The sequence below is a fragment of the Ovis canadensis genome, chromosome 12 (genome assembly GCF_042477335.2).
Source record: "Ovis canadensis isolate MfBH-ARS-UI-01 breed Bighorn chromosome 12, ARS-UI_OviCan_v2, whole genome shotgun sequence".
Taxonomy (NCBI): domain Eukaryota; kingdom Metazoa; phylum Chordata; class Mammalia; order Artiodactyla; family Bovidae; genus Ovis; species Ovis canadensis.
The window spans coordinates 53,727,674-53,752,210 of NC_091256.1; the positions used below are offsets into that span (position 1 = coordinate 53,727,674).

The window sequence follows — 24,537 nt, forward strand, 5'->3', positions numbered from 1 at the left end:
CAGAAAACGAAGATCATGGCATCCGGTCCCATCACTTCATGGGAAATAGATGGGGAAACAGTGGAAAGTGTCAGACTTTATTTTGGGGGGCTCCAAAATCACTGCAGATGGTGACTGCAGCCATGAAATTAAAAGACGCTTACTCCTTGGAAGAAAAGTTATGACCAACCTAGATAGTATATTCAAAAGCAGAGACATTACTTTGCTGACTAAGGTTCGTCTAGTCAAGGCTATGGTTTCTCCTGTGGTCATGTATGGATGTGAGATTTGGACTGTGAAGAAGGCTGAGCGCCGAAGAATTGATGGTATTGAACTGTGGTGTTGGAGAAGACTCTTGAGAGTCCCTTGGACTGTAAGGAGATCCAACCAGTCCATTCTGAAGGAGATCAACCCTGGGATTTCTTTGGAATGATGCTAAAGCTGAAGCTCCAGTCTTTGGCCACCTCATGTGAAGAGCTGACTCATTGGAAAAGACTCTGATGCTGGGAGGGATTGGGGGCAGGAGGAGAAGGGGACAACCGAGGATGAGATGGCTGGATGGCATCATGGACTCGATGGACGTGAGTCTGAGTGAACTCCGGGAGATGGTGATGAACAGGGAGGCCTGGCGTGCTGCGATTCATGGGGTTGCAAAGAGTCGGACACGACTGAGCGACTGAACTGAACTGGACTAAAGGAATCTCCACACTGTTCTCCATAGTGGCTGTACTAGTTTGCATTCCCACCAACAGTGTAAGAGGGTTCCCTTTTCTCCACACCCTCTCCAGCATTTATTTATTGCTTGGATTGCAGCCAATCTGACTGGCATGAAATGGTACCTCACTGTGGTTTTGATTTGCATTTCTCTGATAATGAGTGATGTTGAGCATCTTTTCATGTGTTTGTTAGCCACCTGTATGTCTTCTTTGGAGAAATGTCTATTTAGTTCTTTGGCCCATTTTTGATTGGGTCGTTTATTTTTCTGGAATTGAGCTGCATAAGTTGCCTGTATATTTTTGAGATTAGTTGTTTGTCAGTTGCTTCATTTGCTATAGTTTCTCCCATTCTGAAGGCTGTCTTTTCACCTTGCTTATAGTTTCCTTTGTTGTGCAGAAGCTTTTAAGTTTAATTAGGTCCTATTTGTTTATTTTTGCTTTTATTTCCAATATTCTGGGAGGTGGGTCATAGAGGATTCTGCTGTGATGTATGTTGAAGAGTGTTTTGCCTATGTTCTCTTCTAGGAGTTTTATAGTTTCTGGTCTTACATTTAGATCTTTAATCCATTTTGAGTTTATTTTTGTGTATGGTGTTAGAAAATGTTCTAGGTTCATTCTTTTACAAGTGGTTGACCAGTTTTCCCAGCACCACTTGTTAAAGAGATTGTCTTTAATCCATTGTATATTCTTGCCTCCTTTGTCAAAGATAAGGTGTCCATAGGTGCATGGATATATCTCTGGGCTTTCTATTTTGTTCCATTGATCTATATTTCTGTCTTTGTGCCAGTACCATACTGTCTTGATGTCTGTGGCCTTAGAGCCTGAAGTCAGGCAGGTTGATTCCTCCAGTTCCATTCTTCTTTCTCAAGATTGCTTTGGCTATTTGAGGTTTTTTGTATTTCCATACAAATTGTGAAATTATTTGTTCTAGCTCTGTGAAAAATACCGTTGGTAGCTTGATAGGGATTGCGTTGAATCTATAAATTGCTTTGGGTAGTATACTTATTTTCACTATACTGATTCTTCCGATCCATGAACATGGTATATTTCTCCATCTATTAGTGTCCGCTTTGATTTCTTTCACCAGTGTTTTATAGTTTTCTGTATATAGGTCTTTAGTTTCTTTAGGTAGATATATTCCTAAGTATTTTATTCTTTTCATTGTAATGCTGAATGGAATTGTTTCCTTAATTTCTTTTTCTATTTTCTCATTATTAGTGTACAGGAATGCAAGGGATTTCTGTGTGTTGATTTTATATCCTGTAACTTTACTATATTCATTGATTAGCTCTAGTAATTTTCTGGTGGAGTCTTTAGGGTTTTCTATATAGAGGATCATGTCATCTGCAAACAGTGAGAGTTTTACTTCTTCTTTTCCAATTTGGATTCCTTTTATTTCTTTTTCTGCTCTGATCGCTGTGGCCAAAACTTCCAAAACTATGTTGAATAGTAATGGTGAAAGTGGGCACTCTTGTCTTGTTCCTGACTTTAGGGGAAATGCTTTCAATTTTTCACCACTGAGGATAATGTTTGCTGTGGGTTTGTCATAGATAGCTTTTATTATGTTGAGGTATGTTCCTTCTATTCCTGCTTTCTGGAGGTTTTTTTTTTTTTTATCATAAACAGATGTTGAATTTTGTCAAAGGCTTTCTCTGCATCTATTGAGATAATCATATGGCTTTTACTTTTCAATTTGTTAATGTGGTGAATTACATTGATTGATTTGTGGATATTGAAGAATCCTTGCATCCCTGGGATAAAGCCCATTTGGTCATGGTGTATGATTTTTTAATGTGTTGTTGGATTCTGTTGCTAGAATTTTGTTAAGGATTTTTGCATCTATGTTCATCAGTGATGTTGGCCTGTAGTTTTCTTTTTTTGTGGCATCTTTGTCAGGTTTTGGTATTAGGGTGATGGTGGCCTCATAGAATAAGTTTGGAAGTTTACCTTCCTCTGCAATTTTCTGGAAGAGTTTGAGTAGGATAGGTGTTAACTCTTCTCTAAATTTTTGGTAGAATTCAGCTGTGAAGCCGTCTGGACCTAGGCTTTCGTTTGCTGGAAGATTTCTGATTACAGTTTCAATTTCCATGCTTGTGGTGGGTCTGTTAAGATTTTCCATTTCTTCTTGGTTCAGTTTTGGAAAGTTGTACTTTTCTAAGATTCTTGACTTTAGCAACTTTTTTGATTAATTAACTCTAAGCTTCTACTGGGAAAGATAAGTTGGTTCTTTTTTTTTTAATACAAAACAAGAGATTTTATTGGGAAGGGGCACCAGGGTGGGCATCAGCAGGGTAAGGAAACCCAGGAGGACTGCTCTGCCACACGGCTCACAGTCTCGGGTTTTAGGGTGATGGGGTTAGTTTCCAGGTTGTCTCTGGCCAGTTATTCTCACTCCAGGTCCCTGCTGGTGGTGGTGATGCCAAGCAGGGTCCTGTAGTGCTCTTGGAATGAAGGCCTTTTCATCCCCCATTACTTGTAGGCTAGATTCCAACCTCCACGACTTTCTCTGAGTTCCAAAGGGCAGAACAATTGCTGAACAAAGGAGAAGCCAAGGTAAGTTGCTTCTAACAAAGTAAAATTCATCTTCTACACATCTAACCCACTGCTAGGCATGAGTCAAAGGACAGGTTAAGGTTACTCTAATGGAGGCAAGTTTAGCACAACCAGTACATCAACGAAGCACCATGTTTCACTATCTTTCACCGAGTACCACAGGGAGGGTTAAGATATGTTTCTCACAGTTGCAAGGAAAATGTGATGAATGCCAGCTGAACACTTTCTGTAAACGTCTGGCAGCAGAGAGAATGCTGTGTGGGATTAATGCTAACTTCACAGGAATGGTGTTGTTCAAGATTTTGCCTAGGAAGAGGCCAAGGGAGATCAGAGCAGCCTGCTTTATTTCTGCCACCCCACCCCCCACCCCATATGTATACCCCTCTCAGTCACCTTCCCTTTCTGCCCACAGTCCCTGCCAGTGTCTCCAACAGGCAAAAAAGCAAACACACATCTGCTTCCTCTTCCTCATTCCTATGCAAATCAGAAACACAAGGGAGCAATGGAAAGAAATTAACCCTGGCCCAAACTTTTAACTCTGCGTCTGGTTCTTGTCTTATTTATCCTCTCCTGCTTGCCAACAGATAGGAGCAACTTTTTAGGAGCAGACAGACCACAGAGAAATCCCATAATTCGAAGCTTGTGTTCTGACCCACATTAGAACACACAGCCACTCCTGTCCCCCAGACCTTACTTCATAAAGACATGGAGCAAACACATAGCCACTCCTGTCCCCCAGACCTTACTTCATAAAGACATGGAGCCTCTGTGCACAATGACGGGACTCCCTCCCCAGGGAGGGAAATGCACCCCAGCAGATTTATTTATAGTCTGATATGGAAAAGCAGAATAGCTATGTATTTTATGCATTCTGTCATTATTTGATCAAAAATGGAATTCTGAGGCGAAACTAGCTTAAAATTAAAATTCATTATCTATAGCAGCCAATCTTGGTCAGAAGAGTTTATAATAATCTATTGCCTTTAATGCATAAGTGAACTAGCGAAACTCCTTGAGCCAACACTGGCAGCAGCAAAGATGAACACAAGAGAGTTCACTACACCTTGGAGAGCAGGTTTCCATGACACCCAAGGCTGAGAGGTCTTTCTCCAGCAATCACTTCATAGGAAGACATTTAGTCTTAGCCACAGTTAATCTACATGTAAACCCTTGGGTGGCATGCTGAGTTTTCTTCTGCTTTTTTTCTATCATTGTACTACAGCTACAGCTTTTTCTCTAACATTGTGCTACAATGTTCAAACTCCCCAGAGGAAAGAATATTTTTGTTCTCTGGGAGTAACATAATATATGAGTATCTCCAATGGTTTATGTTATTTATTTCTGAAGAACAGGGTAGGCAGAGAAGGAAATAGGGAGTTTAAGTGAGAAGGTGGGGAGTCATTAATGAATGAAGAATCTAATGGTGAAGTAATCAACCCCCAGGGCTGACTCATCACTCGCCCTAGTGGCCCACCTGCTAGAGTTGTGGGACGACTTCAGGTACTTGGCAGAGATGATATTGAGGGAGAGGATGGCGTCCACTGCAGCTTCATCTACCTCAGCCTTATTCCTGATTCGGCCTGAGAGAGACAAGAGAGAAACCAGGACATGGGGACATTTAAAAATAAAACAATAATCCATTAAGCCAAAATGAGACTGTGAGACCTCTGTGTAATTTCAGGTGCCGGAGGAGTCATTTGGTTAACTGTAGTTTCAAAGTCTAATGTGGGAATTCTCAGTCTTCCATTCTTCTCCATATTCTGTCTCCCCTTTACATCCCACATTCAGTCAAATGGGAACATTTATTCATTGTTCAAAGAGCTTCTCATATTCATCTCGACTTTTACTTCCAACATCACTGCCCTGCGCATCAGGGGAGGTCATCCCCTTCTGATCAGAGACAAGCAACAGTCATTTAACTGGTCTCCCAGCTGCTCTCATGTCTCTCCTTGTCAATCCACCCCACACTCACCTTCTATAATGTTCTTAAGCCACTGCCTTCATTATACCACTTTCTTGTTTAACATCTTACAATTCTGTTTTCAAATACTAAGACTAGGGTATGCAGCAGTGCACAGAGTTTCAAAACACGGTCTCTGGAGCAGGAGTGTCTGGGTTCAAATCTCAGCTCCGACAATAACTGTCTGTGAGGCCTGGGCATATGCTCAACCTCTTTGAGCCTCACTTTCCTCACCTGCCAAGTGGGAAAAACAAGTCCGCCCTTTAAAGATTTTTATGATCATATTATATGCTATGTTATATTATGTGAACTAACATTTTTAGAGCATTCAGGAAAGCACCTGCCATATCTCATGCTTGTTTTAAAAAAATAATAAGCTACAGGGTTACAGAAAAGCCTTAATAACTGCTGCCTCTGCTCACCACCCACTCTGGTCAGAAAGCATCTCTCTTTTTTTGTGTGTAAAAATTAATTTTGAAAAGCTTGAAAATCACTGTCCTGGATAGGACAGAGTATATAACCATCCTTCCAGAGGTCCCTAATTTGGTTTGCAGGTACCAAAGAGGTTTATGCATATAATTCAGAAGGACTAAACTGTAACAACTTTATTTTCAGGAGCCTCTAATTGAAACTGTTTATTCCTTCTATTACAACGGGAGGGCACAAACCACAATAGACTGAGCAGTACTTATACCTTTGTCCCAGGCAGAAACCACAGACGTTTCCATATCACACTAATGTCAACTATATGACACTCATTACCACTTTGAAATGATACAAATTGGACCCTCTGCTTATTTAACACATTAATAGAGAGCTTATGTTACAAATTTGTTTATTATTTTAACAACTGTATTTCAATATTATTAGTTCCCTTAGTAATCCCAAGTACTTTATTTTCTACATTTAAAATGTAATTCTGAGGCTTCACCTCTGCCAAATGGGTCCACCTTTGCTAAAAACAGGTTCAGGCCCCTGCCTTAGCCTCTCATTCTACAGCTGATGCTGTTGGTTCAATCTTTTCCTCTCACAGGACCTCAATTCTGTCTCTCCTCTCTGGCCATAGGTTTCTAGCCATTTGCTCATTAGACATTCCTGACTCTAACTCCAAATGCTTGCAAAAACAAACAAACAAACAAACAAAACCCTCCAATTTCTCTCTAATCTACTCAGAGCATCTCCTACCAGCTAACCAGTCCTCTTGGATCTTTTTTGTTGTCCGCTCTCCTAGCACAGGTCTGTTTCAGTTGTCCTCATTTGGTACTCACTCCTCAAACAGCTCTGGACACATACACATGCTGTTCCTCACTAGATCAAAAGCACAGAAGGAGCAGAGGCTTCTCTGGGGCCTTCTCAGGGCCTTTGGCACAGAACCACTCCCACAGTCCTTGAGAAAAATAATGGCAGTTGCATAACCTACGAAGGGAGCTGGGAAACAAGAGTACTTTTGAACTCAATGTCTCTTCTGATGGTCATGTTCTCCAGTGCAGTCTTCCACATACTCCCTGTTCTCCAAACAGGGACCAATCACATCTCTAAAAAAGCCCGGCTCCGTCCTCATCTGAAGAAATGTACTCACCTACCACCAGCTCACGAACATCCTTCCAGTGGAGCTCACTCCCCTTCTCATGGATGATGGTCACTGTGATCCTCCGCTGGATGCCCTAGGTAATAGAGCAGGGCTGCAATTTAGCTGGGGCCATCTCTTATTTCCTCTTGTTTGCCCTTTGTTGGAATATCTGGTGTGGTGGTGGCAAGAAGGGGAGGTATGGAGAGAGATGGGAAGTGCTGTCCACACTGTTATTCTGAACCAAGGGACACAGGTGAGGGACTGAGGAAGAGCTAGGTGCTGATACAGCTTTAAGAACAAATGCCCAGACTGTAGATCCCAGAGTGAGCCCATCTGGTTCACAAGCACTTCTGAGCACTGATTAAAACTACTTTCCATTTGCCAAAGAGGGATCCGCATTTCACGGCTGGATTTTCAGTCCACTGAAACCTTACTTCTCTGTCTCCATTAAAACCTTCCAGCTGTGAAAGCAGAGTTTCTTAACATCACAGAGTGAAAATGGCATAAAACCACAGGGGAGCTGCATGCATTCTAATAACTGAATTAAACAAATTCTTTCAAAATGGCTCTTTTAATATATGTATTTATACACAAAAGCCAAGGTTTGAGAAATTTTAAGGAAAGGATAGGGCAAAGTCTCCCAATCTCCAAATTTCCTTCAAATGAAGATAAAAAGGCAGAGAAACAGAGGGCTATTTCTTATTCTAACTCTTTTTGGTGTTCCCTTCTAGGCCCTTTTTGGCTCCTTCGTTAGTACCTGGTGAAGCAAAAATGTCCCCTGACAGGGCAAGCCTGCTGTATGGTCCACCACGGCTGGGATATACCTGTAAAAAAAGAAATATGAAAGAAAGAGGTTAAATGGATGCTTGTGCTAATAACTAATTGCACCTTCACCTGCAAAGTCCTCCCTGGTCGTGCTACCCCTCGGTGGTTTCTGTTTTCCTAAACTCCGACCCCACATCCTTCTCGTCATCTGGAGTGGACATAAAATCACACAGTCATTTGCATTTAGTGAAACTTTCTCCGTATCCATGTCTCATCATCCTGACTAGACTGAAGTGTTCAAACGGCAGTAACACCTTTTGGCTCCATCCCAGCTCCCTGTCTAACAGATACTCTATAAATAATGTATTACTGCCATGGCAAGTGTCAGGAGATAAGGAAGAGATAATTTCAGACTTTTAAGAATCAGAAAGCAATTAACTCAGTGGAAACCATTTATTGTAACTTCTCTGTCATAATGCAAGTTATAACAACATTATGGATCTGTTTACAGAAAGCCAAATTCCTTAAAGTATTGTCACTACTGATGACTACTATAGGATCGATAGAGCCAAACCTCACACACAGTAGGAACTCAATAAATGTTCCCTGGAGGTAACTGTGATGGTGGTACCCAGCATGATAAGCAGAGGACCGTTAAGATTACATTTATCCCCTATCCTTTAACTGATATAGCCTCTTCTCTCTGTTTCAGGAGAGGGATCTCTTTTGTGTTTTTCAAAAGCATTTCTGAGAGAAGTATAAACAGTGATTACATTTGCCACTGAGTCTAATACAACTCAGAGTAAGCCGATGCTGATTATTTTGACTGGAGCCAAAAGTCCTTAACTGGGGGTGATTCTGCCCCCATAGGATATCTGACAATGTCTATTGTCATAACTGGAGGGGAGGGGGCTACTGGCACTTTATGGGTAGAGGCCAGGGATGCAGTTAAATACCTATAACATGTAGGACAGCCCCCAACCACAGGGAATCATCTGCCCCCAAACAGTGCAGAGGTTGAGAAACCCTGGTCTATGGAAATGTTCTGTCCCCTAAGCCCGTGAGATGTGGATATAAGTCTCTGGCCCCATTGTGCACAATATGCTTCTGACTCCGTTTGCTTGTTTGCTGATAAAACCCAGTATGTAGGTTGTCTTTCCTCGTAACAAAGTGCCAATCTCCACGCTCTTGCTAACAAGAAGTTAAATCACTCAGTAAGTATTGTTTACTGTTATAAAATGTGGAAATAAAAGAAGATGTCCTATGGAAGCTGACAGTCCTGAGTTCAAACCCCATCCTACTGCTTCCTTGGTCATATTATTTAATTTCTCTGAGCCTAGATTTTTCTCATTTGAATAAGAATATGGTATGTTCTATGAGGAAATAAATGAGAAAACAGTTTTTGAAAAAGTAAATTGTAATACTGGGTAGTTCTTTGACAAACGTCTGATTCAAAGAATAAACACCGCTAAAATTCAGTTCAAAACTAGAATGTGACATTTTGTGAACCTGAAGACAAAGAGACTCAAAATTACATTTTTTAATTTTGCAAAATTGTCATATTTAAAAATATAGAAAGTTGGACTTACTCTCCCGTAGGCTCCAGTTCACTGATCTCAAACCAAACCAGAAGATCATACTTGCTCATGCTCTGGCCAAGGCTGGTTTTGCTCATGGTATTTAACTTGGTGGCTGGAACTTTTAAAAGTTTTTGGAAAACGTTAACATGTGGTCCAAGTCTACTCTGCAAAGCTACAAGTTTCTCTAATGTCAGTCTTCAAGAACACACTTGGCAAAGGCAGCAAGAATCAGGGGACAGATTTCAGTGCAAGAGACCCAGAGACACTTAACCAACTCTATGTGCACCTCTAACTTCAGGGAACAAGGAAAACAGAGGGTCAGCATCTTTCTCCCTCTCTCCCTCTTAACAAAATAGCCAATGATGAGAACACAGGTTTTGTGCAGCATAAATGTGCTCACAAAACCATTAAAAAGCCTTCCTAAGGCTCTCACGGAGAAGGCAATGGCACCCCACTCCAGTACTCTTGCCTGGAAAATCCCATGGACGGAGGGGCCTGGTAGGCTGCAGTCCATGGGGTTGCTAAGAGTCAGACATGACTGAAGCGACAGCAGCAGCAGCAGCAGCAGCAGCAGCAGCAGCAGCAGCAGCAGCAGCAGCAGCAGCAGCGGCTCTCACATTTGCAGCATGCAGAGCACATAACAACGTGGGAGAGCCAACGCTGGGGAGGGTCTTGCTGTGTGTGGTGTGTGTGGGGAGCTGCTGCTGCTAAGTCGCTTCAGTCGTGTCCAACTCTGTGTGACCCCATAGATGGCAGCCCACCAAGCTCCCCCGTCCCTGGGATTCTCCAGGCAAGAACATTGGAGTGGGTTGCCATTTCCTTCTCCAATGCATGAAAGTGAAAAGTGAAAGTGAAGTCGCTCAGTTGTGTCCGACTCTTAGCGACCCCATGAACTGCAGCCCACCAGGCTCCTCCATCCATGGGATTTTCCAGGCAAGAGTACTGGAGTGGGGTGCATTACCTTCTCCGGTGTGGGGAGCACCTGTCCCCTAACCCAGTGGTTCCTGAACCTCCTGCACATGAGCATCATCTGGGGATCTCAAAGATGGATCAGGCCATTCCGTAGCCCAATTAAAGAACAATCTCCAGGGATGGGGCTCAGTCCTCCAAGAGGTTTGACGCCCCCCTGGTGATTCCAGTGTATGGACAAGTCTGGGAACCACGGGTCTAACCTGTAGACACAGGATTCTGTAAAGGATCTGTTACCCATTTTCTTCAAATGTAAATTCCATGACCTTATTTGTACTGATGAAATACATTAACCAAAACCCTAGTACTTCCAAGAATGTCAGATTCTACAAGGTGGGCATTTTGAAACACTACATAGAAATCCTGAAATCTTGGCTATTTGAAGAGGGTTCTCTGCTCTGAATCTGGGAGCAGTGGTGTGAGAGTCTGGGGACCTGGGATCTAATTATCACTCGACCACTAACTAGCTTTGAAATCCTGCTTGAGTCACTTAACCGCTGGGAGTCTGTCTCCTCACCTCTAAGATGAAGATCATAATATTAGCTTACTATCTGAAAAGATATTGTGAGAAACCACTGATGCAATGAATCTAAAGGGGCTTTATGACTCTTGCAGCACTATGCATGACCTGTCGGCATTATTCACCCTAGCTGAATTCCAGGTGAGCTGGTGATGATGCTACTCAAGAAGGTAACCAGGGGTTACTGGTGTGCATCTAAGGGTCAGAAAGCAAAACCTGAAGCATTTTTTTTTTAAAGCCATCTACTATTAAAAAGTCCTTCAAATTAATAATACCACTGCAAATAATCCAAACCAACAAACCTAAGGAGCACCCCCCCATGATGTGAAAACGGCATAAACAGAGAAGGTGCTTCTTAAAAATCTCTCTGAAGGAAATGTGACATGACCTTGACAATGTGGTGAACTCTACACTCAGGTCAAGTAGCAAACAGAAACATCAGTGGTTCCTACACAGACAGCTAGGCTTTGGGACTGGCCCCTGAGGATGGTTCTACATCTAAGGCAGAGCTAATTTAGTTACTAACCATCTCGTTTAGGTACCCTCTCGGGCTGGCTGCTGGGAACTGGCAGAAAGAGAAAAGGCGGTGATGGGTCAGCCCCATCCTGGAAGGTGGCAATGGCGGAGGAGGCAAGCACGTTGGCATGCTCAGAAAATGTGTCCAACACATGCACATTCACATAGTCAGATATGAGAAATCGGATCAGCTCAATCTTTCTCTCATGGTCTGAAGGCAGGATGGAGGTAAGGTGCACAGAGGTGGAGAATGAGCATGGGGTGGGGGGGAATGTGGCAAGTGGGCAATGAGGAAAAAGGATGAAAATAAACAGAGAAAAGTCAAAACAAGATACATGAACATGCACAACAAATGTAACATGCAAAAAAATGCCCGCCACTGAAGTTAAAGGGGTTACACACAGAGCAGAGAGACTGAGGAGCAGGGAGTTTATCAAAATCTTCAACAAGACCAGAGTGTCGGAGTGGATAGAGCCCTAGAGTTTCTCACCAACAATTCTAGGTCCTGCTAGATACTGGAACACACGGTATGCACAGAAGTTGAGTGGGAATTTGAATATGACTTTTTACTGAAAAGTCATGCAGCATAAGAGCTGTATAGCGTATAAAGAACCCAGCTGGCACTCACCTGGCTTGGATAGCGGCATGGGTGGAGGGAAGAATCGTCGAGACGGCTGGGGTGGACTGCAAAGGAAGATGAAAGTTCTTCAAGACTAAAAAGACCCCCGTGCTAATACTAATGGCACGTTTAAATCCCCTTTAGAAGCAGATCACCTGTACTTTCAACACTGGCACATTATCAGATATCAGATATATTCTCACACAGTACAACTGAGACTAAGACATTTTAATAGAAGTGCCCTTGTAAGTCTTGCCTAATGAGTAAGAAAATTTTTCTGTTAACACTGACACTCTGCCATCGTCCCAGAGTCCCCATCATGGTCTCCTCCCTCATTCTGGTGTCTTCATCTCAGACACATGTTTCACAGTGACTCTATGCTCCATGCAGTTCTAGGTGGTTAGGAATAATTATACACAATTTCCACGTTATATCTTGATTACCTCAACTTTATCCTATTCAAAGTCTCTTCCTACAAGAAGATGGTACTCAAGGCCCCCTGGGCAAAACTCAATTTGCTCCTCCTACAATTAGTGACTGGGTGGCTTAGAAGAAAGATGGTGACATTTCTAAAAAGGAAACGTAGGACAATATATAAAACTGTCACTTACCTATCTTAATCCCTCAAAAGATTTCTTCCTTTCCGGCAAGTAACAGTAACAACAATATCACAACAAAAATCTTTGTTCATTTGGTCCAAACCTGTTAAGTTCCTGTCCTTGCAGGTGAAGTGGGTGCTGCTGATAATGCCCAAAGACTTCAAACACAATCGGCTTGGTTTTGATATAGTCCACAAATGATTCCGTAACTTCCACTGCAATCTAATAAGGAGTAGAGCCAAGCTCGATTAGGGAAAGATTTTTTATAGGAAAATGCACATGTCTGCATCAAACAGCACTTAGGCACTTTTGAGTACCCAGTATATGCTGGGTATTTTACTCTGCAGGCCTCTCACACCAGAAGAGATGGGCTCTTCTCTGGTTTTCCTTCTACAGCAACCTGACCAAGCTCCAGGCATTCAAGACCCTCTACCACCTACCCTAACTGACCTCCAGCCCCTCTGTGTCCTTCAGTCAGTATGAGGACTCCATCGACTGCTCCCTTCTCCTGTTCTCTCCTCCACTCTGAGGGTGGGCCCAGACGGCAGCCCTGCCCAGGAGGCCTTCCCACTTCTCTGTCCCTCTGTTTTCCTTGTACTTCAAGGCCCAGATCAAATTGCAACAACGATATGAAAACTGGGACTGCTGACTATGTGCCAGGTACAAGGCCAAGAGTGACCCACCTTTTCTTATTTACACTACAGCCTTCAGGGAGCTCTGCAACCTTCTTTTTCCATCCAACCATCCACCCTCAACAAAGAATGTAACATGAAATTCTCTTTCCATTAGTAGAAATTCTCCCTTCTCCTATTCCCACTGTACTTCAAGAATACCTTTTGAATATCTCCATAAGTTATACTACTATTTTTATAAATTGCACATAAAATAAATATGCATTTTATTTCTCCTATCATAATTCTAAACTCTGATTCAGAGGCATAATCCCCTGTGATTCATCTAAGTGTCCCCCTCACCACCACACAGTGGCATCAGGCACAGTCCTTGTATACAGGAGACAATATTGATCATATACAGGCATGCATGCTAATGTTTATACAGTTAAACATAAAAAAGAAAACTGTGTTTTGTGTTTGCTCATTCCATTTTTGGAGTTGTCCTTTCTTATTTTTATCTTTCTGGCCAAGTCGCACAGCATGAGGGATCTTAGGTTCCTGGACCAGGCATCACTTCCCCTGCAGTGCAAGTGGAGTCTTACCACTAGACCACCAGGGAGTACCCCTTTTGTATTTTACAGAGTGGACTATGGTTAGCAAGAGAATGAGACTGTTTCCTGTGCAGCTATGGAGATCTTGGATGCTAGAGTCACATTTCCCTGGGTTCAACCCCACCTCTGCCTCCTCCTAGCTTTATAACCTTGGAGAGTGACTTCAACTGCTCTGTGCTTCAGTTATCTCAACTATAACATGGGGATTATGACAGTATGTGGCATAAAAGAAAGGATTAAATCAATTAAGACAGAAAAGGAACCTCTAACAATGACTGACACAACATAAGCTCTCAGTGAATGCTAGCTCTTGTGATGAGAATGAAAACTTTTGAATGGGGTTAAGTAAATCTTTCTAGAAGAGATGGAGGGTCTGTTCTCTTACTCCACTTATGGGAGAGCTGTAAGGGGCATTAAAGGATTAATCATCGAATCAGCTGAAAGGAAACAAGATTCTGAAGCTTAGTTTAGCTACAAAAGAATTTCACAGTTTCTACATTATTTGCAACCGAACAGTGTTGTTTCTTGTGGTTTAAAGAACATATTAACTTTAACAAAACTCATATTAAACATGCTTATTTTTCTAGGACAGAAACACTAAAACAACTCACAGTTCAATGACAAAGAATTTACTGGCAGACCAACCCCCAATGCTACGCACAGGCCCACTGTCATTCAGAGAAGATGCTGGCTGCTCTGTCCACTGAAGATGAGCTCAGGGCCCTGGCTGCTCCCTCCACTGTCCACTCTTACCACAGAGCTCCCCCTGCATAGCAGCTCGGATTATCATCCTTCTTCGGCTGAGAAAGCCAAAGGGAGCCCGTACATGATGGCTGCCTTGCACCAGCTGCTTCAGGGTACCACCAACCTGTAATACATCTGGCAAAAAAAGTCCACGTGACTTACATTCTGCACATGGTAAAAGCCCAGCGGACTTCCTCTGCCGTTGTTTTTGAGGGGTTCAGTGGAGAATGCTTCATCATGCCGATGTAAAAAGCTTGAGAGAGCAAAAAAGACAAAAACCCACATTAATTTCGAATTCAGTGGTATCAGGATTCTCTTGGATCCCATGGAAAGAAGCATCTTAAGCAGAGTTTTTAACTGAGACAAGTTATCTGCATTGCCCTGTAGAGAACACGTTCCATATCACACAGATAGCATTTTAGGTTCTACTTCAAAACTGACTGAAAAATCAACTCACCCTACCACTTAGCTGGGGCTTCCCTGATGGCTCAGTGGTAAAGAATCTGCCTGAAGTGCAGGCAATGCAGGAGACATGGGTTTGATCCCTGCATAGGGAAGATCCCCTGGGTAGGGAAGAAGTGAATGGCTACCCACTTCAGTATTCTTGCCTGTAGGATTCCATGGACAGAGGAGCCTGGAAACCTACAGTCCATGGGGGTGTCAAAGGGTCGGACATGACTGAAGCAACTGAGCACACACCACTTAGCTATGAAAACATATGAAGAGTGAATTCAGTGAACTCTCATTCCAATGTAGAAGGTTTTTACTGAAAATAAAAACTGAAATCATTTTGTATAGAAAAGATTTGGCAGATTGAAGCTTTTATAAGGTAGTACTAAAGCCTGTGGATGGCATACCTGCTGGGAGCCTCTCTAAGACCAGCGAGGAGTAGATTCAAATGTCACCTCTTCCAGGGAGACTTTCCTGACTCACTCAAACAGTTCTACATTCCCATAGCAACAGGGACCTATTTTTCTTCAGTAGCAATGATACCATTATTTGTAATAATGTATTTATTTGCCTGTTTCCCCAAAAGAGAGTGTGTGTCTCCCACAGGGCTTGAAATAAAGAAAATACTCCTGAAATGTTTGCTGAGTCTGGGCTACGTTTACTTATTCTCATAAATAATGAGATTTTATTGTTCTGTCTCCCTAATATTAGTCTGAAATAAAAGGAAGTGGAAAATTATAGAATACACAATTCAAAGATGTACTGCTGGACAGAAATATCCACTAGAAGGATACCCCACACTCCTATAAGAAAAAAGGGATCAACAGGGGGCAGAGAGACCAGGTCTTCCATGAACTCCTGGTCTTCCATATTACAGTTGACCCTTGAACATCACTGGTGTTCTGGGTCTGGACTGCGTGGGTCCAATTACATGTGGATTTTATCAAGAGTAAATTTTATGGTTTTGCATGATCCACAGTTGGTTGAATCTTTAGATGTGGAACTGTGGATACAAAGGAACCCTGGATATACACTTGGGTTTCAGACTTCGTGGAGGAGGGTCAATGCCCATAACTCCTGAGTTGTTCAAGGGTCAACCATAATTCTCTCAGCCTAAAGACCGTGGTGGACTTTTGCCAGGTAATCAAATCACGTACCACTGTGACACTGCATCTTTCCACACTACGCGTATTCTTGCCTATTTTCTTTCTTCTCATTTCTCCTTACCTTTCTCCCTCTCTTTTACTTTTTACTCCCTTCTTTTTCTTCCAATTTCTTCCTTTCCAGACCACACAGTGCACCTGCCAGAGGCTGCATGAGCATCAGCTGGCCTCTGCCCTACACTCCTCCAAGGCTCTCCTTGGAGCAGATACCAATATCTCGGGGTCCCACACAGGTAATACATGAGGCCACTGACTGTGCTCTACAGCTGTGTCTTCCCAATGCAGGCCAGATGAGAGTTTATAAAAACCGCAGAAAAATCTGAGTCTTCTTTCAACATGAGTCAACATGCCTTTTCCTCCAGGGCTTACACCAGGTGGAGATGATACTCTCTTTGCAGGAGACTTTGGGACAGAAGTTAATAGACCATTCTTGCCATTTCAGATGTCAGCTGACCAAGCAGGTCTTTTCCGTAAAATACGTTAGCTACTAATGGAGACTATTAGTGAAAACACATTAAATGGGCAAATCTACACTGGATGGATAATATTTCCTCAATTGTTAAGTTTTAGCAAATGACATTAGCAGCTTCCTACATAATAACCACATTTAATTGAGGACTTGGCTGACAACTACATAGAAAGGAAGCTGCATGAGGCCTCCAGAAAGGATAAGGCACACAGGGGAAAGGAAGGGCAGAAGCCTAAAGCAGCCTTTTGGTGGCACCAACAGCAAACCACGGGCTTTAGGAATGGGGCAGTTCAGACTTCCTTCTCTTATACTGTGCCCCTCTCCAAGTACTCAAAAGATATATTTATGTTGGGAGTATTAAAACTTAAGATTCTCCAAAAAATGTTTTTGGAAGTCAAAGACAAAAGTAACTAGAGCACAGAGCTCCAGAGGGTTACAGGATAGAAAATGCTTATTAAACAGATGAGAAATGAAACCTGTCACATCTTCTCTACTTACTTACTAGCTTTCTTTCAATGGATATAGAATTTTCCTGTTCTTTAAATGACTTACATTTTGCCTTTCCCAAGCATTAAACAGGCATAATTGGCAGTTGGTTAATTCATTGATTTCAGACTTGTTTATTAACAAGACATTCTGGCATGAAGAACATTAAAAAGGCTGATGAGTGAGCTTAACTGGATCTGACCCTGTACTTCTGGAAGAGGGGGACAGTCCACAACTGAACCTCTAGCAGGATGTGTGGCCACACTCCTTCCCACTATTAACTCTGTTGCGTTCCACTGCCTGTTTCCACATCTTACTCCCAACCAGAGTAAAGAAAACATTTTATTTCAGGGTCTGGGAGTCATTTCTCTCTTGAGAGTATACAATCTGGCAAGTCTAAGAGCACTCTATAGTGCACAAAAGTCATCATCCAGGTTAATGGCTAGGAAGGAGGAGCAAGTGGGGCTTACTTGAACTGACAGAAGATGTCTGCATACTCTGGGAGGATTCCACTGGCCTGCAGCACTGTGACCCGGAAAGTGAATGCACTGCCCAGCTTTAGGTGGTTGCCGATCTCTTCAGAAAATCCCTCCATCATCATCTTACCATCCAGCAAAGTGCTTGACTTCAGATCTAAAGAGGGTCAAATGAACACAGGTACGGTTCAAATAATGACAAAGCACCTTTCAGAGAGGAGAGTGTATTCTTCCATCACTAGTTGATAAAAGCAGTGATCATCCTTGACAATGGTCAGTGTTTTCCCCTCTTGGGAAGCACCCCCAGTCACAGCACTCTGATTACACACCCAAGTCATTCATTCGGTTGACTTCTTCTGGAGGAGTGATGACCTCAGAACTCTGACCCTGTCCTTCCACAATCCTCAGCTCCTCCAAGGACAGACCAGAACGGGTCAATGCAACTGAAGAAATGTCACTCTGAAAACAAGGCAGCATAAGTAGATGATAAGTATTATGACAACATATTTTTCCCACGTTTCTTTTAAGTCTGTTTATGTGCCCCACAAATAATCGTGACTGAAAAGTTACGTGGATTAAGGACTGCCTGATGCTTGAGAAACCTATATGCAGGTCAGGAAGCAACAGCTAGAACTGGACATGGAACAACAGACTGCTTCCAAATAGGAAAAGGAGTACGTCAAAGCTGTATATTGTCACCCTGCTTATTTAACATCTATGCAGAGTACATCATGAGAAACGCCAGGCTGGAGGAAGCACAAGCTGGAATCAAGATTGCTGGGAGAAGTATCAATAACCTCAGAAATGCAGATGACACCACCCTTATGGCAGAAAGTGAAGAGGAACTAAAAAGCCTCCTGATGAAAGTGAAAGAGGAGAGTGAAAAAGTTGGCTTAAAGCTCAACATTCAGAAAACTAAGATCATGGCATCTGGTCCCATCACTTCATGGGAAATAGGTGGGCAAACAGTAGAAACAGTGTCAGACCTAGACAGCATATTCAAAAGCAGAGACATTACTTTGCCAACAAAGGTCTGTCTAGTCAAGGCTATGGTTTTTCCAGTGATCATGTATGGATGTGAGAGTTGGACTGTAAAGAAAGCTGAGTGCTGAGGAATTGATGCTTTTGAACTGTGGTGCTGGAGAAGACTTATGAGTCCCTTGGACTGCAAGGAGATCCAACCAGTCCATCCTAAAGGAGATCAGTCCTGGGTGTACACTGGAAGGACTGATACCGATGCTGAAACTCCAGTACTTTGGCCACCTCATGCAAAGACCTGACTCATTGGAAAAGACCCTGATGCTGGATTGGGGGTAGGAGGGGAAGGGGATGACAGAGGATGAGATGGCTGTATGGCATCAATGACTCGATGCACATGAGTTTGGGTGAACTCCGGGAGTTGGTGATGAACAGGGAGGCCTGGCAATGGGAACCCATTCCAGTACTCTTGCCTAGAAAATCCCATGGATGGAGGAGCCTGGTAGGCTGCAGTCCATGAGGTCACTAAGAGTCGGACACAACTGAGCGACTTCCCTTTCACTTTTCACTTTCATGCATTGGAGAAGGAAATGGCAACCCACTCCAGTTTTCTTGCCTGGAGAATCCCAGGGATGGGGGAGCCTGGTGGTCTGCTATCTACGGGGTTGCACAGAGTTGGACACGATTGAAGGAATTTAGCAGCAGCAGCAGGGAGGCCTGGCGTGCTGCAATTCATGGGGTCGCAAAGTGTCAGACACGACTGAGCAACTGAACTGAACTGAACTGAGAAAAGGTAATTCTACATAGTGTAAATGCTGGGCCTTCACCCTCGCCTTGGGAACTGTCAGACATGTCCTATGTTCTATTAAACAACCCTGTGGCTACCTACACTCTTTAGTTCTAGGGAGAACTTCCCTCCAATGCTGAACATCCATCCTCCTAACAAATCTGTCTTTCTCCTTCCACAGGGTTTTTCTCTTCCTGGAAGATTTCTCACCTGATTAAAGTACTCGTTATCAAAAGATATTTTAGCTGTTCCTGACTGTCGAATTCCAGAGCCGTAATCAGGAGCTTCTTCATCCGCTAAGCACGAAAAAAAAAAGCAAGGATGAGACGACATATGGGGCCGAGGGAAAATGACTCATTGAATTACAAAATAAACAGGAAAGTAGTGGAAACTTAAGGTCCCAAAAATTTAATATAAGAGGATATACTAAAGAACAAGTCTTTTGCATGAGAAAGAATGAGACTAAAGCAGTAAGATCAAATAGGGTTTCCACCTCCACTCAGGGAAACATACTGCTCTCCTTGCTCAAACGAAACTAGTTAATAAACAATCAGTTTGATTCTTGATACTGCTCAAATATCATACTTAGAAATACTGTTCCCTTTTCTTGGTGAGACTATATGCAATAATACTCAATAAATATTTGAAAATACTAGACTGAATTTGTGGAGACCACCATAAAGTCAACACTGGTGACTGTCACACATTTCCATGGGGAAAAGCTGAAAGGTCATTAAATACAGCACAGCATTTGGAAATTAAAACAGAAAACCTAACAGGGAATAGCCATGTTCTTTCCTCAGAAGGTAGGATGGATCTTGGAAAAGTGTAAAGTATCAAAATCTTGATCCACGCATTACAAAACTGCAGCCAAAGCACAAAATGTCTAGCTGTATATCCTGAGAGAAAAGTAGGCAAGAAAATGTCTGAAAATCTTGTTACTCCTGAAGCAGTTAAAATCCATTATTTGAAATGCAAATGACTTTGATAACGTTAATCCAAGAGTTGTTCCTCATGGTAAAGGAAATCCCTTCACCTCATTATTCAAAAATAGCAGTAGGATCTACTACAAACCAAACAGGATCTACCTGTGAAATTTGGGAAGAAGAGTTAGAAAAGAAGCCGTAAAGGCTCTCTTTGAGACAGTCAGATGCACCACAGTTTGTTTTAAAGTGTGTAACTGAAACATGGCCCATACGGAACCGGCCTCCTTTGTCTCAAGGCAAAGAACCCACAGCTTTCATTTCAGAAGAGGGGCACCTACCTGCAATGGCCTGCACAGCCACACGCAGAAATCCACGCACCTCGCCCTTCTCACTGACAATGGCCACCCTATGAATCAGGGGCACGGGGTACAGCAGGTTGCTCAGGTAAACAAAGGCCCTAGAGACAGAAACCAGGAGACAAGCATCTGAGCATCCCACAGAGAGGCTGGTTTTCAGATTTACTGAGAATATCTTCATGAAACTGTGAGCTGGCTTCTGGGCCCTGTCTTAAGGTTGACGCTCTGTTTTGTACTCTCAGACTGTCTCCGGATGTATTTTCAGCACAAATAACATATAAACAAATGCAAATGCTTGTGAAAGATCAACTTACACTAAATTACTCCCTATAAAAATTACTACAACAGGTAGAGGCGTTAACAGTTGGAAGTAGACTTCTAAGATATGAATACTGCTAAGGGTGGGGAAAAGGGAACCCATTAAGGAATTCAACCTTTTCATGTAACTATATAAAGAGGTTTGGTTTTGTTTTTCCCAATAGATAAAACAGAAATCAGGAGACCAAAAAAAACAAAGGCCAGAGAAATGTGACTGAAATACAGTTAATAACTCTAAAATAGATTTCAAGTCACAACACTGTGGGTCTTTATTTTTACCCTAAGAAATGACTATATTTAGGCAAGGTGACTGACACATATGGGGAGAAAGGCTATGAAGCCAGAAATATCTGTTAGTGAGCTTGTAGGAGATTCAGGATGGACATCAACAAAATTGCTAAGGAAGGAGACACTGATCCGCAAAGGGCAGCTTTTGCTTCCAGAGCCCAAAACTTTACTCACAAATCAGATACACAAAATAAGACCTAACATTTTCTACTTCAGATGAACTAGCGAAGCTGTATCACACGGGTTCTCTTTTTATCTTCTTTCATAATTTTGTAGCTTTTTATTTTTTTCTTTAAGCAATACAAACTGGTGATCACAAAGTTTGGGTGTTTATTCCAATTAGTGAATGGGAAACAACCTAGTTCCTACTATTGCTCCTATCTTCCCACTTGGTATATGCTGATCCTTGGACATGAGACAAGACAAAAGGTAAACATTTACATCAAGAAATCAAATGTAACCCAATGTGACACATACAGGCATACCTCGTTTTATTGTGCTCCACTGTTTTGCACTTTGCAGATATTGCATTTTTTATAAGTAGGTTTGCGGCAACCATGCCTCCAGCAAGGCACCATTTTCCCAACAACATCTGCTTATTCCATGACTCTCTGTCACATTTCAGTAATGCTCATAATATTTCAAAGTTTTTCATTATCATTGTATTTTTTATGGTGATCTGTGATCTTTGATGCTATTGCTACAATTGTTTTGAGATACCACAAACCACACCTATACAAGACAGTGAACTTACTCAGTAAATGTGTGTTCTGACTACTCCACCAACAGGTCATTCCCCTGTCTCTCTTCCTACACTTGAGCCACCCCCCATTCCTTAAGACACAACAATATTGACATCAGGACAAGTAATAAGCCTACAATGGCCTCTAAGTGTTTAAGTGAAAGGAAGAGTTTTATGTCTCTTACCTGAAATAAAAAGCTAGAAATGATTAAGCTTAGTGAGGAAGGCAAGCTGAAAGCTGAGACAGCCTTAAAGCTAAGCTTTGTGTGTCAGTCAGCAAAGCGGTGAATGCAAAGGAAAAGTTCTTGAAGGAAATTAAAAGTGCTACTCCAGTGAATACACAAATGATATAAGAAAGTGAAAAGGCCTTATTGATGATATAAAGTTTGTGTGGTCTGGATACAAGATCAAACCAGCCACAACACTGCTGTAAGCCAAAGCCTAATTCAGAGCAAGGTCCTCTCCCTTTAACTCTATGAAGCCCAAGAGAGATGAGGGAGCTGCAGAAGGAAAGTATGGAACTAGCAGCGACTGGTTCATGATGCTTACATAAAGACACGGTCTCCATGACATAAAAGTGCAAAAGGAAGCAGAAGTACTGACGTAGTTGCAGCAAATTATCCAGAAGATCCAGCTGAGATAATTAATGAAGGTAGCTAACACTAAATAACTAAAGAGCTTTTTGATGAGGGTGAAAGAGGAGAGTGAAAAAGAGCTGGATTAAAACTCAACATTCAAAAAAAATAAGATCATGGCACCTGGTCCCATCACTTCATAGCAAACAGATGAAGAAAAAGTAGAAGCAGTGACAGATTTTATTTTCTTGGGTTCCAAAATCACTGTGGATGGTGACTGCAGCCTTGAAATTAAAAGACACCTGCTCCTGGGAAGGAAAGATATGACAAACCTAGACAGCATATTAAACAGGAGTACATGACTTTGCTAACAAAGGTCTATATAATCAAAGCTATGGTTTTTCCAGTAATCATGTACAGTTGGATCATAAAAAAGGCTGAGCATCAAAAAATTGATGCTTTCAAACTGTGGTGGTGGAGAAGGCTCTTTAGAGTCCCTTGGACTGTAAAGGAAATTGAACTAGTCAATCTTAAAGGAAATCAACCCTGAATACTCATTGGAAGGACAGGCGCTGAAGTTGAAGCTCCAATACTTTGGCCACCTGATGCGAAGAGCTGACTCATTGGAAAAGACCCTGATGCTAGCAAAGATTGAAGGCAAAAGGAGAAGAGGGGTGGCAGAGGATGAGATGGTTAGATAGCATCACTGACTCAATGGACATGAATTTGAGCAAATTCCAGGAGACAGGGGAGCCTGGCATGCTGTAGTCCAGGGGGTTGCAAAGAGTTGGACATGACTTAGCAACTGAACAACAACAACAAAAATAAATAACAGATTTTCTTTGCAGATGAAACAGCCTTCTATTGGAAGAAGATGACATCTAAGACTTTCAGAGCTAGAAGGAAGTCAATGCCTAGCTTCAAAGGACAGGCTGACTCTCATTAGGGGTTAATGCAACTGGTGACTTGAAGCTGAAGCCAATTCCCACTTACCATTCTGAAGATCCTAGGGCCCTTAAGAATTACACTAAATGTAGTCTGTGTTCTATAAATGAAACAATGACGTCTAGATGATCAGCACATCTTTTCACAACATGCTTTACGGGATATTTTAAGTTCACTGTTGAGACCTATTGCTCAGGGGCAGGAGTGAAAGAGTCCTTTCAAAATATTACCACTCACTGACAATGCACCTGGTCACCCACAAGCCCTGATAGAGATTAAGGTTTTCATGCCTGTTAACACAACACACACTCTGCAGCCCATGGGTCAAGAAGTCATTTTGATTTTCAAGTCTTATTATTTAAGAAATACATTTTATAAGGTTACAGCTGCCATAGACAATGGTTTCTTTGATGGATCTGAAAAGGATACGTCATTGTAGATGCCATTAGGAACATCTGTGATTCATGGGAAGAAGTCAAAGTATCAATATTAACACGAGTTTAGATGAAGTTGACTTCAACCCCCATGGATGACTTTGAGGGATTCAAGACTTCGATGGAGGAAGTTTAGTGCAGATGTGGTAGAAACAGCAAGAGAACAGGAATTAGAAGAGGAGTCTAAAGACGTGACTAAACTACTGTCTTATAATACTTTATGGGACGAAGGGTTGCGTCTTATGGAGGAGCAAAGAAAGTGGCTTCCTGAGATGGAAACTATTTCCAGTGAAGCCGCTGGGAAGATTTTTGATATGGTGACAAAGTATTTAAAATACTACATAAATATACTTGATAAAGCAGGGGCAGGGTTTGAATGGACTGATTCCAATTTGGAAAGTTCCACAGTAACAACAACACAGTGGGTAAAATGCTATCAAACAGCAGCCTCTACCAGCAGAGAGTCTATTTCACTGAAGGTTCAGATGACGGCTAGCATTTTTTTTTTTTTTAGCAATAAAGTATTTTTAAATTAAGGTCATCATTGTTTAGTCAGTAAGTTGTGTTCAACTCTTTTGCAAGCCCATGGACTGTAGCCCACCAGGTTTCTCTGTCCATAGGATTTCCCAGCCAAGAACACTGGAGTGGGTTACCATTTCCTTTTCCAGGGAATCTTGGATCAGGGATTGAACCTGCATCTCCTGCACTGGCTGGTGGGTTCTACACTGCTAAGCCACCTGGGAAGTCCAAATTAAGACATGTATGTTGTTTTTTTAGACACAATGCTTTGCACACTTAATAGACCAAATGTAATCTAAACATAACTTTT

The 24,537-nt window shown here is 42.2% G+C and overlaps 1 protein-coding gene across 8 annotated transcripts in view; it reads right to left on the reverse strand.

Moving 5' to 3' along the window:
* KIF1B (kinesin family member 1B) overlaps nucleotides 1–24,537 on the reverse strand; it is a 155,200-nt gene that overhangs the window by 22,240 nt on the left and 108,423 nt on the right. For all 8 annotated transcript variants that reach the window (XR_011247515.1, XR_011247513.1, XM_069544760.1 and 5 more), the window contains 11 exons: nucleotides 20,389–20,507; nucleotides 19,335–19,420; nucleotides 17,689–17,818; nucleotides 17,354–17,516; nucleotides 14,478–14,568; nucleotides 12,450–12,568; nucleotides 11,757–11,812; nucleotides 9,133–9,241; nucleotides 7,536–7,602; nucleotides 6,788–6,872; nucleotides 4,723–4,828 (listed from right to left, as the gene is read on the reverse strand). Coding sequence is in view for 6 of the 8 variants with exons in the window: in XM_069544760.1 (XP_069400861.1) it covers nucleotides 4,723–4,828; nucleotides 6,788–6,872; nucleotides 7,536–7,602; nucleotides 9,133–9,241; nucleotides 11,757–11,812; nucleotides 12,450–12,568; nucleotides 14,478–14,568; nucleotides 17,354–17,516; nucleotides 17,689–17,818; nucleotides 19,335–19,420; nucleotides 20,389–20,507 (1,131 nt within the window). In the remaining 2 variants the exon portion in view is untranslated. The remainder of the gene's footprint in view (nucleotides 1–4,722; nucleotides 4,829–6,787; nucleotides 6,873–7,535; nucleotides 7,603–9,132; nucleotides 9,242–11,756; nucleotides 11,813–12,449; nucleotides 12,569–14,477; nucleotides 14,569–17,353; nucleotides 17,517–17,688; nucleotides 17,819–19,334; nucleotides 19,421–20,388; nucleotides 20,508–24,537) is intronic.